At 43.4% G+C, this 18,005-nt stretch overlaps 1 protein-coding gene across 6 annotated transcripts in view; it reads right to left on the bottom strand.

Moving 5' to 3' along the window:
* LOC140735527 (uncharacterized) overlaps positions 1-18,005 on the bottom strand; it is a 119,935-nt gene that overhangs the window by 67,994 nt on the left and 33,936 nt on the right. For 3 of the 6 annotated variants that reach the window (XM_073060706.1, XM_073060711.1, XM_073060710.1), the window contains exons 1-2: positions 16,613-16,864; positions 5,706-5,812 (exon numbers count right to left, since the gene is read on the bottom strand). In XM_073060706.1, the coding sequence (XP_072916807.1) occupies positions 5,706-5,796 (91 nt within the window). In that variant the 5' untranslated portion in view covers positions 5,797-5,812; positions 16,613-16,864. The other 3 variants (XM_073060707.1, XM_073060709.1, XM_073060708.1) reach the window with 2 other exon arrangements.

Below are 18,005 nucleotides of genomic sequence, written 5' to 3'. Positions count from 1 at the left end.
GTCTTGGAGCAAGTACTAGCAGAATTCCAATGTGCTCCAGAGAGCCAACTGCTACAGTATGTGGACGATCTATTACTATCCGGGCCAACACAGGAAGGGGTGCAGGAAGACACCATCAGACTACTGAACTTCCTGGGGAAGCAGGGGCTACGGGTCTCAAAGAAAAAGTTACAATTTGTAGAAAAGGAAGTAAGGTATCTGGGACACCAGGTCAGTAAAGGACAGCGATGCATTACCCCAGAAAGGATAGCTGGAATAACGGGAATGTCACTACCACGTACCAAGAAGGAGATACGCACCAGTTAATTTGCGATGCACTTGATATCGAATGGAAGTACCATACCCCGTGGCATCCCCAGAGTTTGGGAAGAGTAGAACGAATGAACAGCACCCTGAAGGCACAGCTAACCAAGTTGATGTTGGAAACCAAGCTACCATGGACCAAGTGTTTGCCGATCGTTCTCCTGAGAATACGAACTGCACCCCGCAAGGATATAGGAATATCTCCTTATGAGATGCTCTTTGGACTGCCATATTGGAATAAAATAGAGGGGTATCCCACACTACAGGGGGGTGATTTATTTGTAAAGAACAATTTACTGGCCTTGTCCCGTTCCTTTCCAGAACTGCGGAAAAAGGTTCTCTTGGCCCAGACTCCGCTGCTCGACTTTGCTTTACATCAGATCGTGCCTGGAGATTGGGTTCTGGTAAGGACCTGGAAGCCGGAGAAGTTACAGCCACAGTGGGAAGGCCCTTTCCAGGTCCTGCTAACAACAGAGGCGGCTGTATGGACAAAAGAAAAAGGGTGGACACACGCATCCAGGGTAAAAGGACCGGTGAAGCCCGAAAGCCGCACTGAGTGGACCTGTGTTCCCGGTGAAGAACCGATGGTGGTGAGGCTAAAAAGGCAGCAAAAATGAACTCTATGTGGACTGTAGCATTATTGACTGTAATATATTTGATTCTATATGTCGGGGAAATTGAAGGGAAATGTGACAAGTGCAGAACCGTGGTACGAGTGGGGCAGAGGGTGTTCCCAGGATCATTTGTGTCCCACTCGCATGTGAATGATCGATGCTATGATCTAAGCAAGAGAGAAACATGTTGGGAGAATAGTAAACCTTATTACCAAGTCTATAATAAAGGATACATGGGACGGGGGGGACCATGAGAAGTCTCAGCTGTCCCAGGAAAGACCGGTGGTTGTGTATAAACAAGGGAGGGCAGTGGGACATCCCATCTACACTGGTTAAGGAACATGCAGATAAGGTAAAGGAGATTATAATACAAGTTGAGAAGAAAAAGGAGGCGGAAGAGCGCGAGCAAAGGAAGGCGGCAGTGGTCTCCACGGACCCGTCTATATATCAGGAGATAGAGAAAGATATAGTCCTCCCCGATGTTAAAGAGAACCTCTTTATAGACTTAGCGACTCGGATTGCCACGAGCCTAAATGTGAGTAGTTGTTGGGTCTGTGGGGGACCGCACATGAATGAACAGTGGCCATGGAGGGGTGAGAGCTTGAGTGTGTGGGAATTGCTTGCGCACAATTGGACAAATGTCCCAGACCAGAAGAAGCAAAGGTGGAAATTGACCAATTACCCGGAGAGACAAGTATGTGTTGAAAGGAAGGGGAAAGTAAAGGTGGGAGAAAGTCCCTGTCGAAGCATTAAATTAGCAAAGAGGGAAGGTAATGTTACCTGGTGGCCAGAGGAGCCAGCATGGTACATAACCAGAGAACCGAATGGCAGTTGCGAGGCCGTAGGAAACAGCTCTAAACTCTGGAAGTGCAGCGGAACGAATCCGTACGAAGGGGTCCCCAGGGTCAGGGAAGTATGGAAGGAAGCAAAGAAAGGAGGATTTGCCCCGGAGGGGTTATTCTGGATCTGCAGTAATCAGGCGTATACCAAACTACCGTAGGATTGGGCGGGTGTTTGCTTCCTGGGTCTCATAAGACCGGAGTTCTTCCTCCTGCATCAGGAGGGTGACCGGAAGCTGGGAATTAAGCTGTTTGATTCATTAAGGAGAGAAACACGGGAGATAAAGGTGGGCGAGTGGGGTGATGAGTGGCCACCGGCTCGCATCATTGAATACTATGGGCCAGCGACCTGGGCCCAGGATGGGTCGTGGGGGTATCGCACTCCTGTCTACATGTTAAACCGAATTATTAGACTGCAGGCGGTGGTGGAAGTGATAACCAATCAAACGGCACTGGCATTGGAGCTGTTGGCAAAACAGCAGAGTCAGATGCGAACAGCAATATACCAGAACAGGCTGGCTGTGGATTACCTATTGGCCTCTGAAGGCGGGGTATGTGGGAAGTTCAATCTTACAAACTGTTGCCTTAAGATAGACGACAGTGGAAAGGCCGTGTTAAAAATATCCGACAAAATTCAGAAACTGGCCCACGTGCCAGTACAAACCTGGAGATCCCTGGGGAACATGAGTTGGCTAGACGGGCTCCTGGGAGGTAGTTGGTGGCGCACCGCTCTCCTGGTAGCAGGCGGGGGTCTAATGATTCTCTTACTTTTGCCGTGTTTGATTCCTTGTATACGAACACTGATCAGGCGCAGTATATTCCAGCTCCAGGCAGTAGCGATACCTCATCATGGGACAAACGAGCTAAAACTTATGCTATTAAAGAAAAAGGGTGGTGGGCCCCCTGGGAGTGAGAGAAATGCTAACTGAAACGCACATCTTAAAAAGAAAAAGGGTGGTATTGTAAGATTCAAAATTAAGATGTGCGTTTCTGACAGGTCCGGGTTAAAGTCAAAGGACAAATGTGATTTAATTATGTCTGGGTTAAAAGTCTGTAAACAAGTGTGATCTAATTATGAATGCAGAAGCCTTGACAAAATTAACTGTTTGTGGAATCATTGAAGTCCTGAGATATGGACTATTGTTTTACAGAAACGTGTAAAAAAACAACTCCAAATATGGAATGGAGTCAGGGAGGGGGGTGGTAAGGAAGAAGGATAAAACCTGCTGCCCTGTAAGGTTCAGGGTTCCCTTCTCTGAAGGGGCCCAGCTCTTCAGAACTGTTAATAAACTTTGTTTCCTTGAATTTGTCTTGAAGCCATTATTCGGGAGCGTGGCTCGTTTCTGACAGTTACGATGTAATTTTACCAAAGAACACACTATTCACAATTAATTGTGAACTGGCACTCTTAATAAACTAGTCAAAAACTTAACCAGATTCAATAGCTTAACAACTATTTCATGCACTCCCCTTTCAAATACAATCCAAATTGATATAATTACTTGGGAATGTCAGTAGGTTGCTAAATCTGGTCTGCCAATTCTGAGCATTTGAGGAAAACTACCCTGAACTTGTTCAAATAATTCACTAACTTAATTTACATGGGCTAGTCTACTCTTAACAATCCAATTTAAAAAATATTCCTTTTGCTACAAACTTTACAAATATGTGCATATAAAATTCTCATGGTTACTACCAGAGAACTGGAGACTAATACAAGGGAGAAAAGGAAAGGACAGATGATAATACTGGATGAAAAAGTAAAGCAAATGCTTGTCGCAAGCATTATCATGGGCTAGTTAAGAGGAGTGTAAACTCGGAGATCCAGGGTTTAATGTTGATTTTTTTCAGGTGATATTTCAAAATGAAAATAGGACTGAGGTAGCAGAAAGGGACACATTTGCAGGGAAACAATAGTAAACTGGAATTGACATGGTAATGCATTAAATACCAAAGAAAAACAAAAAATGCAAAAGATAGTCAAAGTGGGGTAGGAATAACCTGTACAAATAGGAACTGCTAGAAAAGGCAAATGTCCAAGGTGAAACTGGAGGTGGGTTGAGGGAATGTACTCAAACAATAATAAAATTCATCTGCATCTCTTACAAAATCATTGCAAAAATGAGCCAATTAACATTAACAAGCATTTTCCAAGTGCTCCAAAAGGCCTACTCATAATAACCAAGATAGGTACAGGATACGAAGAGAAAAAGTCTTACGAATTTTTGTTACAGATTACAATGAAACCAACTATTCATACACACCTGGATTATGCTTATTGTATTTTCTATGAACAGCTTTATTGCTTTGTCACTTTGTGAAATCACATCACACCCACCTTTGACAGTTAAGATTCATTTAAGCAAATGTTTTATTTTTATAATTTTATTGCTGATAACTTCAGACTGAAAAAAAACATTTGCACTTAGAAGTTCCAGGCTTTACTTGTGTGATCAATGCATAACATTGAAGAACAAGTTTGAGAGTCAATGAGAATAGTAGCCCACATGAAAAAAAGGGAGGTAATTTCACAGAAACAGACTTGCTTTACAATCAGTTAGTCTTGCAATTATTAGTTCCTCTGAATTAAATTACTGACACCTCAGATCAATGAATAATCATAATTTTGAAATTCAATTCTGGCCCCACATTCTAATTTAGAGTTTGGTTACATCAATCATCAAGATTTGCTTTGATCAGCCAGGTGTTGATTACAAAAGTCATGCTGCTACTGCATAAAATGTAGGTTAAGCCACAACTTCAGTCAAGTGCATAGTTCTGGTCACTGCACTACAGGAAGCTTGTAAAGGCTTTGGAAAGGGTGTATAAGAATTCACCAGGATGTTGCCAAGATTAAAGAGTATTAACTATAAGATTGGATAACTTTTGATCGTCTTCTCTGTAGCAGAGGCTGAGGGACAACCTGACAGATGTAGAAATTATGAGGCATGGATAGGTTAGTCAGTATCCTCCCCCTCCATGCCCGCCCAGTGGAAATGACAATTATCAGAGGACATATCACTAAAGTGAGAGAAGCAAAATTTAAAGATTTACGAGGTAAGTTTTGTTTAACAAACATAGGATTGTAGGTTGGTTCCTGACACACTACCAGGGCAGGATGGTGAAAGTAGGTACAGTAGTAACTTTTAAGAAGCAATTAGACAGGCATGTGAACAGGCAGGGAATAGACTATATGCAGGGAGATCCGATTAGTTTAATTTGACATAACTTTCTGAGAATGTGAAGAGGATAAGGGGTACGTGTAGAAGGGGTGGGCGAGGGGTAAGTGTAGCAAAATATGTAGACAGGATCAGGGAGAGGATACGTCATTGGGGAAGTGTAGGAGGACAGGGAAGAGGTAGCCAAAATAAGATGCCGGACAGCATGTGGCAACCACAAAGAAGAGGAACCTTGCGACCACAAGACAATGTGTTCGGCAAAGTATTTTGAGCTATATACCTATTTCGAGTGTTTTGCTTGCGTCCATACCCATTCCAAGTATTACGCTTGTGTCTATGCTTATTCCGAGTATTTTGCGTGCTTAGCTATGCAATAGCCAATCAATTGATGAATTTGAATTGGTAACCATATTTGCGAATGTAGTACCCTGCTTTTGGGTATAAGTATGACCTTTGGAAACTGGCAAATTGGGAGTTGGCTACCTTACGCCCGAAGTGCGTGGGGCTGTGAACTCCTCTCTGAATAAAAACCGTTTCAGAGGTAATTTCGTGTCTCTGGTGTTTTTCCTCAACTGAGCAGGTTAATAATTTCAGGTTAACAGTTCGTCACAGACATTGTGGGCCAAAGGGTCAGCCTGTTCTTGTGCTGTACAGTTTTACATAAGACGAAAACACAAATCAAAATTACTGGAAGTGTTACACGTCAAGCACAGTCTGCAAGGGAAAACAAATAAAGACATTGTTCATTAGCAATTAATAAAAGGTCAGACCTGGAGAATTTTCTATTATGAACACTGAACTTTCACCATCGTTGTCTCCTTCGGTGTCACTTATTACAATAACACTGTCAGCCTGCTCCATCTGCAGTTCCACTCAACTGTAAAAGACAAAAATATAATTGTGATTATATTTTTATATACTGATCTATTGTTTGCCAAAGATAACAGAGTTTCCCCTGTTTTGTTCTAAAATTTTGCTCACCCAAGCTCAGCACTCAGATAAAATACTTACTTGAGTCCCAGTACGTATGAAAGGTTTGCTCAAAGTGGCTTGGAGGAACACCAAGAACCTCTAACCTAATTTCTACCAAGTAAACCAAATGTATAGATCATTCCAAAATTAGACTAACAGATGGCGAGTTGAAACAGCATGAAGGACACTAAAAGTCTCCCAGTTAGATTGGAATTACCCTAATCTTCACAAAGGCACCTGTAGCACCTACATTTTGGTCAGTCTTCCTATAAGTATAGATATATTATTTCTACAAAACTACCAAAACCACTGCCAATACTTACTGCAATGTCTACTGATAAGTGATGCAGTTGTCTAGCTGAACACTGTCAGGGTCTCCTACCCTACAGCAATTCATTCATCCATTCAAGCTCTGTTACAAGCCAAAAGCATTTTGTCTACAAGTCACTCCCTCCAAAACAACCCTAATTTTCTCTCACATGCTTCAATTAATTAAAGCAAGCAGCTAACTTACATATAGAAATTGTATCCCAAAGAGATTTCCAATCCCAGTTGATCTCAATTTAATTCTACGATACTCAAATTGCTCATTTAGTTATCCAATCCCAAACTCTCAGAATTCTCTCTAAGGACAGCACCCAGAGTTTTGATTCTTTATCTTCAGGCCTATAAAGCAGATGGTTGACCATTGTCATGACCTCAGCCCCCTCCTTTGTGAGAATCGCAAGAGAGAGAGAGCCTTACGGTTTGGAATGTGGGCTGGCCGCTCAGCAAGACAAAAGCCTTGGACATAGCCATTGTCTTGGGAGACACCTTTGTGGAATAAGGAATTGGACTACGTGCAAACCCTAAGGGCAATGTGAGATGGATGATGGGGGAAAGATTGCCTCACCCCCACCCTGATTGACATCTACAACCCTGCCAGTCCAGATAAAAGGTGGGCTGCCGAGGCGGGGCCTCAGACGCACCAAGGAGACACACGAAGAAGACACGATAGTGCTTCCCGTCGGAGCGGGAAGCCACGTGCGTTAGATTCTGGATCGGGAGTCTGTGGCTGGACCCAAAAGGAAAAACCGCTTTAACTAACAGCAGGGATTTGCCTCGCAAGGACGACGGGCAAGTGTTCCTTTTCTCTCCCTCCAACACGTGAAATGTCAGCGGTTCCCGAAACGGGGAAGCCTGCAGACTTTGAGTGACTCTTAAGTCCAATTGGACTCAGTATCCCCTAGACAACGATAGAGCTCATTTTTGATTGATTATTACTACACCTGTGCTTTAGATTGAGTTTTGACAATGTATATGATCTGAATGTTTTGTATTAACCATACGTTTGTGCCCCTTTATAAATAAAACGTTTGAAAATAGTAGCATCAGGCTTCAGCGGACCTATCAATCTTTGCTGGTAAGTCACCCGGTTACTGGGGAACGTAACAAGTGGGGTACTCGTCCCGGATTTGAAACCAAAGGGGAGGGTCAGTGAATCGGGCTGTAAGTCCAAACTTAAATCTGGTTACGCAGGTAGCCAGACAGGAAACCAGCAAAGATGGATGTGGAGGAATTTATGAGAAGCCCGACTGTAGAGGCGCTAGGGGCGGCTACCAAATTAGACTTGGTAAATCTGGCAAAGGGGTTAAACCTCGCAGAGGTGAGGTCATCAATGAAAAAGCAAGAGCGAAGAGCTCAGGGGCAAGAGAGAGAGGAGGGGTTTGATGTTAGTCGGGCGTTGAGGTTGGTCCCCCCCTTCGAGGAGACGGATGTTGATAGTTATTTCTTGCTTTTTGAAAAGGTGGCAGTGAATCAGAAGTGGCCCAGAGAGCAGTGGCTGGCGTTGTTACAAAGTGTGTTACGAGGGAAAGCACAGCGGGCATATGCCGCGTTGCCCCCAGAAGGGGAAGGGAATTATGACCAAGTAAAGGAGGCCATTCTCCGAGGTTACGAGTTAGTACCTGAGGCGTATAGACAAAGGTTCCGAAATTTAAGGAAAGGGTGGAATCAAACGTATACCGAGCTAGCCCATGAGAAGGGTGTGCTCTTGGACCGTTGGTGCACCGCGGAAAAGGTGGCCGAGAATTATGGGCGTCTCAGGGAGTTATTTTTGATTGAGGAATTTAAAGGTTGTGTTCCGGAAGAGATCCGAATGTATTTAAATGAGAGGACGAATCAATCCATCTCAGAAATTGCTAGGTTCGCAGATGAATATGCCCTAACCCACAAGACAAAGTTTTCCTCGCCAAAAAGTTACCCGAGAGACCGTCGGAATGGTAGGGAAAGCCCACTGGCTGAGGCGGAGATCCCGCTGGGAGCTAGCAGAAAAAGTGAGGATAGCAGGCAGGAAACCTGGAGATTTCCTGGTTTAACCTGTTTTAATTGTGGAAAGGTGGGTCATATTGCATCTAAATGCTTTGCTCCGAGAAAGGAGCCAGAGAGAGAGAGAGAGAGAGAGAGAGAGAGCAGCGATCCCTATCGGGTGTGCAGTGGTAATCAGAAAATCGGCAAGAGGGTCCCAGGGGAGCAGAGAGCGCGAGGGGTCGGAGATTTATCTGTCACCTGGAACCGTGTCTGTGAGGAAGGGGGACCCGCCTATCCCCGTACGGATTTGGAGAGACACGGGGGCGGAGCTATCATTAATTAGCCGTAACGTATTACCATTCGGACCGCTGACGGGCGAGGTAGCCCTGAGAGGCATAGGAAACTGGACCGAGGTAGTGCCTTTGCATAGGGTCCTTCTAGATTGTGAGTTGGTGTCGGGACCAGTGGAACTGGGGGTCCTGCCGGAGTTGCCGGGGGAAGGCGTGGACGTCCTTCTGGGTAACGACCTTGCGGGTGGGAAGATTGGAGCAGCCGTGAAGCTGAAAACCCAGCCCGTGAGAGTTGAGGCCCCGCCCATAGTCCCCGAGCTATCCCACATGCGCGGACACTCGCAGCCTGTCGAGAGCGGCAGCTGAGGAAGCGAGCAGTTTAAAATTGGCCCAGACGTCTTTACCGACCCTGTGCCACGAGGGTTTCGAGGGTGGTAAAATGAGGAATAGTAACGTAAAAGGGGGTAAAGGAGAGAAGGGAGAGAAGGTAGATCCTCCTTTAGCGAAGAAAAAGGTCCTAGAGGTAGGAAATAAAGATGAGAAACAGATAAAGCTGTTAAAAGGTCCAGGGTTGGACCTGGATGAGTCTAAAGGTGTTCCCGATAATGAAATGAGGGCAGTCCTCGATGAAAAGGATGCCATTACCTTGAAGAAGTCTGCTGGATTGGCAGATGAGGTTGTTCCAGCCCAAGGGGTTGAGTTTACTTCGGAAGTGAGTTGCCCAGAGAGTAACTAGGAGGATCAGAGGAAGTTAGAATTTGAAAAGGGTATGGGTATTGAAAGCCTGGAAGAGGCCAATGCCCCGTTTGAGTGTGTCCAAGATGGGGAGGCCCGTGGTCCTAAACCTAGTCACGGAGCTCAGAAAAAGTCTGAGGTATTTGACTCGGCTGGACGAGACGGCCGTCCTTTTGGATCAGATAGACTTGGTTCGGGAAAGAAGGTGTCTGTGCTGAAGGGGGTGTTCAGAGTTAAGGTGGAGTTTACGAATGGGGGGATAACTGTTGTGGAGGAGAACGGTAAATCTGTAGTTCCCAAATCGAATGGAAAAAAGTTAAAGTCTAGATTGATGCCTGCGCATCGATTACAGGTTGATTTGGAATGTAAAGGGGCCTCACACGCTATTGTTATTCAAGAAAGCGCTGTGAGGAAGCCGAAATTTAAATGCGGCCGGAGAAAAAGGTTCGAACTAAAACACATCAGCCTGTATGGTCTTGACAAAAGGGTTAACTACCTGTGTAGCATTAAAGAATTGGGCGGAAATTTCCATGATGGACTAGGTTGGGGACACGGAGTTAAGAGAATAACCCTCGTGGAAAGGAAAGGCGGGAGAGTACCTCGCCAAATTACTCAAGTTTCCCACGGGGGGACTCCCCGGGAAAGAGGCGATGGTCAATAGAAGTTGTCATTTTTAAACAGCGACGCCGGTTGTATGGGTTTGCGCCCAAAGCCTGTGAATAATAAAGACAACCCCTTTGGAGACCTGCCGGTGAAATAACACGACCGAAACGATTAGTATTTGTATAAACTTTTGTAGATGCACCTAAGCTAAGATCACACCTCCTTAGTGGTGTTGCTGAAGGAAATAAATAAAAATAGGTGGTTATTGAGCTGAAGTTTGATGCTACCAGACTTTAGTACGGTACGTGATGTTAAGATATTAAAGAAAGGGGCACTGTAATTGTTACCTGTTTAGATACTGACTGGAATGTAGTACTCTGTGAAGAGAAAAGCTTGTGTAGTATGTTAGAGTCCAAAAAAAAATCCTGTACCAACTTGTTTTTAACCGCTGGTAAAAAACTTTTAAGAGGGGAGGTGTCATGACCTCAGCCCCCTCCTTTGTGAGAATCGCAAGAGAGAGAGCCTTACGGTTTGGAATGTGGGCTGGCCGCTCAGCAAGACAAAAGCCTTGGACATAGCCATTGTCTTGGGAGACACCTTTGTGGAATAAGGAATTGGACTACGTGCAAACCCTAAGGGCAATGTGAGATGGGTGATGGGGGAAAGATTGCCTCACCCCCACCCTGATTGACATCTACAACCCTGCCAGTCCAGATAAAAGGTGGGCTGCCGAGGCGGGGCCTCAGACGCACCAAGGAGACACACGAAGAAGACACGATAGTGCTTCCCGTCGGAGCGGGAAGCCACGTGCGTTAGATTCCGGATCGGGAGTCTGTGGCTGGACCCAAAAGGAAAAACCGCTTTAACTAACAGCAGGGATTTGCCTCGCAAGGACGACGGGCAAGTGTTCCTTTTCTCTCTCTCCAACACGTGAAATGTCAGCGGTTCCCAAAACGGTGAAGTCTGCAGACTTTGAGTGACTCTTATACCCAATTGGACTCAGTATCCCCTAGACAACGATAGAGCTCATTTTTGATTGATTATTACTACACCTGTGCTTTAGATTGAGTTTTGACAATGTATATGATCTGAATGTTTTGTATTAACCATACGTTTGTGCCCCTTTATAAATAAAACGTTTGAAAATAGTAGCATCAGGCTTCAGCGGACCTATCTATCTTTGCTGGTAAGTCACCCGGTTACTGGGGAACGTAACACCATACTCAAGTCAGAAAAAGTCCTGTGGCAATCTAGTATATGTCAACAGATAATTAGCAAATAAACTATTTTGCAGCACCACATTTAACAGTTTAAGGCTAGTAAGGGATGGCTGGCTAGCTATGTAAAGCGCTACAGCCTCAAGAACATAAAGATCATGGGAGAATCAGCTTCGGCTAATGCCGAGGCCGCAGCAGTGTTCCCAGACAAGCTCAAGAAACTCATAGAAGAGAAAGGTAACCTTGAAAGATTTGTTTGATGATGCAAAGACACAGCTTCCTACAACGTTTCAAACTAAAGCATCTGCAATTCTGAAATCTCGACACTCAATGCTTGAAGATCCTCAGCCCTCAACCTCCACAGTTCCTGACTTTAGTATTGAGCCTCCTCCAAAGCATCCTTATTCCCTAAACAAGACAGTGTAACAACTACTGTACAGATATTACAAGTTTTACTCATCGTCTGATCGTTGTTGGCCTCACGTCTCGTTCGTTTGCTTCTTGTGTTGTGAGCGAGAGGAACATTAGGGAATATTGACAAGAAAAACTGTAATGCTCCCCTCGCTCACAACACAAGCAGTGAACGAACGAGAGGTGAGGCAAACAATGATCAAACGAGTAAAACTTCTAATCTCTAGATCACAGAATTTATAACACCTAATACAATGGAAATGCTATGTAAATAGTTGTTACACTGTCTTGTTCAGGGAATATTGACAACAAAAAAACTGTAAACAGAAACCTAAACAGATGGACAGAATATATAAAAGAACTTTTTGAAGACCAAAGCGGAGAAAAACCGAACATAAAGAAGACTCTTGAAGGTCCTAACATTCTAAAATCAGAAATTCGAACAGCCATTAAAAAAAAAACATAATAGAGCAACTGGTCCAGACAACATTGCTGTTGAAATGATACTGGCCTTAGAAGATTTTGGAATAGAGAAAATAACAGAAATAGCAAATAAAATCTATGATCATGGCAAGATACCTGACAATTTAAGTAAATCGGTCTCATCACACTTCCAAAAAAAGAGGGAGCAACCGAATTTGAGTTACATCGTACTATAAGCCTGATGAGCCACGTGGCAAAAATTAATCTCAGAGTAATCATGATGAGAGCAAGACACTGTATAAAACCAGAAATCAGTAAAGAACAATGCGGCTTTGTGGAAAACACTGGAACCAGAAATGCAATTTTCATGCTACGGATGATCTGTGAATGAGCCACCCAGGTACAAAAAGACATCTATGTTTCATCAACTATACAAAAGCTTTTGACACTGTCAGACATGAAGATCTCCTGGAAATGCTTCAAGATCTTGACATAGATGGGAAAGATATACATTTCTTAAGAAACTAATACTGGGACCAGACAGCATCCATCAGAATAGAAGTGAGTGAATATGTGAATATCATGAGAGGAGTCAGGCAAGGTTGTGTCTTTTCACCTGACTTTCACCTGACTCAACCAGCATAGTGAAAAGATCTTGAGAAGTATCAAAGACATCAAAGGGCTCACAATTGGAGGCCATAATATAAATAACATCAGATATGCTGATGACATCATACTAATAGCTGACTCAGAAACAAAACTTCAAGAACTACTCACTATAGTGGCAGTAGAAAGTAATCACAGAGGTCTCTCGATCAACATCAAGAAGACAGAAAGCATGGTCATCGCCAGAAAGATAAACATCCCACAATGTGTGATCAGGATCAGAAATACAAACATCAAACAAGTCAACAAATTCAGATATCTTAGCAGCCAAATAATAAGTGATGGCAGGTGCATCACAGATATCAAATACAGAATAGCAATGGCGAAAGAAGCTTTCCAGAAAACGAAGACCATATTAGCAGACAGAAAGACGAGCATGTACACTAAAAACAGAATACTGCAGTGCTACATTTATTCTATCCTGACTTATGGAAGTGAATGCTGGACCATTTCCCCAGCAATGGAAAAGAGACTAGAAGCAGCTGAATTGTGATTCTACAGGAGAATGTTAAAAATATCATGGACCACACACACGTGTCAAATAAAGAAGTTCTCAGAAGAGCCCAAGCAGTTAGATGACTCACACCAACAACAGAAAGACAACTCAGATTCCTAGGACACATCATGCGGAAAGATGAACTAGAAAAACTCATACTCTCTGGAAAGATCGAGAGGAGCAAACCTGGAGGAAGACCTTGGCTTATGTACATCAAAAGCCTAGCCAGGTGGCTACACATAGAGGAAATTGAAGTCATCCAAAGAACAAGGGATAGATCTGTATGGAAAACCATGGTCACCAACATCTGCATTGGATATGGTACCTAGGCAGATAGACATGTTGCACTTCAAGTTTTTATTTTTAATTTATTGAGATTCAGAGCGGAGCAGTCCTTTCCAGCCCTTTAAGCCAGATACTTGAAGCATGGTGTCAACCTGCTGCATGCAATTTTGTGCTCTGGAGTTGCAAGAAAATGTTTAAACAATACTCCTGAATGCCTTCCACGCAAATTTCTCCACTCCCACTGGAAGTTCTTTGTATTGCCTATCATTGATAAGCTGTTTGATTTGTGGACCAACAAAAATGCCTTCCTTAATCTTGGCATCAATTATTCTGGGAAACATCTGCCTCAAATATCGAAATCCTTCACGGAAAATTTTGTGCTTGATGACAGCAGATTCCATTCTTGCAGTCATTCTAGTAATTCTGCTTTTGCCTCTGATAAACCCTAGTCTCTGACCAGGTCATTTAACTTATTGAATTATCAGATGAGGCTCGCTCAACATAAAGGGTTCAAAATCCCTATCAGTGGCATTTTCCTTTTCTAGCTCGTACATCTTCATCTGTCTCCTCTAGATTCCATATCCTGTTTATTTATAGTCTGTCATCCACCCAGCCTAAGCGTGCCTAGGCATGCCTGGACAAGATAGAAAACTTTGTGGGCAATATCTTGACTCAAATTATGAAATGGAATAACAAATTAGGTAACTTCCAAACAATGGTGTGTGACAGGGAAATTTCATGGTGATTTTCATGATCAGCAGCCCAAAATCCTGAAGATACACCCAAAAGTATTCAGGAAGCAAAATCTTTGATGTCCAAGTGTAATCCAGTCATTGCGTTGAATACCATTATATTTAACTTGCAGTAGTCCCATTCTTTTTCTGCATAATCACTAAACTCAAATCACAAGCACTGGAAATAGCTCCATTGAAGGAGCAATGTATCAAAATATATATATCTATCAATAACACTTAAGTCAAGAAAATCATAATTCTTGACAGAAATACTTCTATTTATCTTGCAAAATTCAATTAAGTAATTTGTCTTCCATTCTGTTTAAACAGCCTTTTTGCCCAGACTGTCATGAAATGTCATCACCATCACCAACATCTACCTTCAATCAAAAAAAATGTGGGTCTTGAAATACAAAAGTGCCACATTCTTACTCTGCACCTGCGATACTGGGGTGAAGGGACGTTGGGGGTGAGGGAGGGGAACACAGCTGTGTAATAGGGGCTGGTTAGTAGACTTAGTTTTGTAAACCAACTACAAACAAGAGAAAACCTGCAGATGCTGAAAATCCAAACAACACACACAAAATGCTGGAGGAACTCAGCAGGCCAGGCAGCATAGATAGAAAAGAGTACAGTTGACGTTTCAGGCAGAGACCCTTCAGCAGGACCTCTGAGATATCCAATCCAAGCATTTTGTGTGTTGCCTTAACTTTGTTAAGACCTACATGCTTCAGTGACTATGTCAAATGTGCAAAAGAGTATGGAGTAAACAAGTAAAGCATCTATGGAGACAAAGGTGTGGTTGACATCAGGACTGAGAGTGCAGAGGGAAGATAGCCAGTGTAAAGAGGGAGCGTGACAGAGCCTAGAAGGTGGATCAATTTTCCCCTTAATTCCATCTATCACCCGATAGCCTTTGTCATTAAACTCTTTTTCTTTCAACCCATCCTTTCCCATCTGCCTCATCATCCCTCCTTTATCTGGTTTCAGTAATCAATTCCAGCCTTTATCTCCACCCTCCCCTGTCTGGATCCATCTGCCTCATTTTACTTTGCTTCTCTACTTCCACTAGTAGTCATCGTTTCTCAACTCTTCCCCAGTCCCTCCTGGCACCATCTGTCCATTAGATCACATTTCATCTGATTCTATCTATCACCCACTAGCCCCAGTCTCACACCTCCATCTCACCTCTGTCCTAGTCATCTTCCTTCTACATTCTCAATAGTTTGCAGTCTCAGGCTGAAATGTTGACTATCCACCCCTCTGCCTTCACCGATGCAGCCTGGCCTGCAGAGTTCCTCCAGCAGTTTATTTTACCAAGTTGATATTTGTTCAGCCTTCAAGAATATGCAATGCAGATCTCTGTATGGAGATGTTAGTAACAATAGTTCTTGAAGCAGAGGTGGTTTCGGTGGAAAATTCCTGCTTTCTTACACTAATTCCACTTTAGTGGAAATTTTGTTGGAGGCAAATAGCAATATTATTGTGAGAAAGACTAAGAAAAACAGGGTTAAAGATGCAATCTTGACCAAGACTGGTCAGTTCTGAGAATGCATCTGTTGTAGGTGGGAGGAGCTAAGATGGCACCACAGGGTGACTTCTTCGAGCTCACTTGCAAAACCGTTTAAATTCTTCTCTTTAATATAACTTCTTTCCTTAGATGCTGCCTTGCCTGCTGAGTTCCTCCAGCATTTTGTTAACAGTAAAGTCTTTTTGAAGGGATTTTCAGAGTTTCTCTGTGGGCTCAATCATGACCAGTGTCTGGTGACCTTGATACCCCTGCATGTCTGGAAGAGGTTCTAAGCCTCCTAACAGCTGAAGACTGAGTGGCTAGGAATTCACAAGAGGTACTGCTTAGTGCTGACTACTGAAAAGCATGCAATCTTAAGCTTGATTTATTAGTAGAAAATCAAATAAAGAAATCTGAGTTTCTTTTAGTTGAATTAGGTCTGTAGCTAGGAGTTACATTATATGATTTGAATTTCTAATTACTTTGTTCTTTTTCTTAAAAGTTAAATAGTTACTGAAACTACTTGTGTCAGTTACTTTTATTGCTGACTTGGCTATTCAGGAGCAATCAAAAAAGGAACCCAAGCTCTGTTTTGCGATAGCATCTTTTACCAAACCTTTCTGTCAAATACACAATCCAGAAGATAGACAGTGGTACTACTCCCAATGCAACTACTTTGAGGACAGCATGCAGTGGTGCTGAAAATGGAAATGAGTATTAGTAAATTGGTTTATTATTGTCACGTGTACCGAAAAACACTGAGAATGCCATGCATTCAGATAAATCCTCTAGATGTTATCAAAGCAGTTCTAGTTTCTCTTCACAACTCCTACTTTCGTTATATTTCGGGCAGAAATATAACTGTGGCCGTATGGCCTGACAAGAACTAACCGAGCCCTCGGTTACAACAGCTACCCGGGAGAACACAATGCTGACATAACAGTGGAAGTACATACTTTTGTACAAGTGAAATAAAAAAAATCAGAGAAGTTGTCGGTGCAAGAAAGAGTTTAGCAACTTTGACCGTAAAGCAAATAAGCGGTTACCTTAGATCGGAAGAAAGTAATAATAAGGAAGCACCTCCCAGTACGCCGAAAATGGCGGCGGCCCAGGTTCGGAGCGCGGACCTCGCCTTTCTGTTGTCGTGCCCCTCCCCGATACACTGGGTAACTCCCGGAGGGGTTGGACACCAAGCCAAGCGGATCCGGGTTTCCGTCCCCGGGAACGCGTAGCTGTTCAGGGAGATGCAATCACTCAAGCTCCGCGACTCTCAATCACCTCCGACACGGACCCTCACTCCTCCCCGCCCCTCACCTCAGTTCAACTTTCCGCCTCGGTCCGCCCACCCTTTGGAGTTGCCGTCGCTTCGTATTTAGCGCCCTCCACCTGCTGGCATCAGCGCTACCGGGTCAAGCAGTAACCGCTTCCAGGGCACGTCACAATGGCGACCAGTCCTGGTCCCTGGGCGAAGACCAGAAAAACACTGCATTATCAACCTGATAACGGCCATTGACTTGAAGGCCAGGTTAGGCACAGAAAAGGTGAAGATTCAGTATATTTAGTGCTGAGTTGAGGCAGCCCAACAAAATATAATTAAATGATCGGACAAGCATAGAAACCCATCATAAACATAAGCTTCAAAATTGCCATTCTGCCACTGAAAGTGAAACCAAAAAAAAGGAGCAGATTACTAATATTCAGGGGAGTATATGGTGACATATACCTACAATATTAATAAATTTCCTTTGAACTTTGAAGACTAAAGACAAAGATTTTTTGGGAAATGGAAATTTGCATTTTAATTAATGTTTTGGGCTACAGACGCTGTAATCTGCTTGATACATGTCTGGAAACAGGATTGCGCAAAGAGCTTTTATCTTTCAGGTTTATGGAGTCTAATTTTGATCTTAACCTGAAGTAGAGTGCAATAGAGAACATTTATGAAGAAAATCACACCAATGGAGAAATATTGCTTTTGTTCCTACTCCACGTTCGAGCTACTGAACTTTTTCTGGGCTCAGGCAGACACCTGATAAAGCCATTTACACCTGAGTCAGTATAAATTGGACTTGAGATTCACATTACCATTCTGAATGCTTCTCCACTTTGTGTGCCAGGGGTCAGTGGGGACGATGTTTTCTCCTCTGCTCATCTTATAAACTCTTCCCACAGCGGAGTACCTGTTTTGGGGGTCCGGTGTTGAGCCTGAGAATTATAAGGTCTGCTCAACATAGGAAGTAAGGACTCAATGATGGGAGTGTTGGCCCAGAAGAGGAAACTGATTTCATTCACTTATCCTTTAGTGAATTAGATAATTTTTTTAGAGTGAACTTTGGTAACAGTTCTAATGCCTTGAGTGCCTGCTGCTGGTAGATTTGCACCATGATGACATGCAACTCACGTTAATAATCATTGAGTCTATAAACTGTGCTAATTTCC

This window comes from Hemitrygon akajei, chromosome 11 (genome assembly GCF_048418815.1).
Source record: "Hemitrygon akajei chromosome 11, sHemAka1.3, whole genome shotgun sequence".
Taxonomy (NCBI): Eukaryota; Metazoa; Chordata; class Chondrichthyes; order Myliobatiformes; family Dasyatidae; genus Hemitrygon; species Hemitrygon akajei.
Note: the sequence above shows the minus strand (reverse complement) of the source record. Positions and strands in the feature narration are given on the sequence as shown.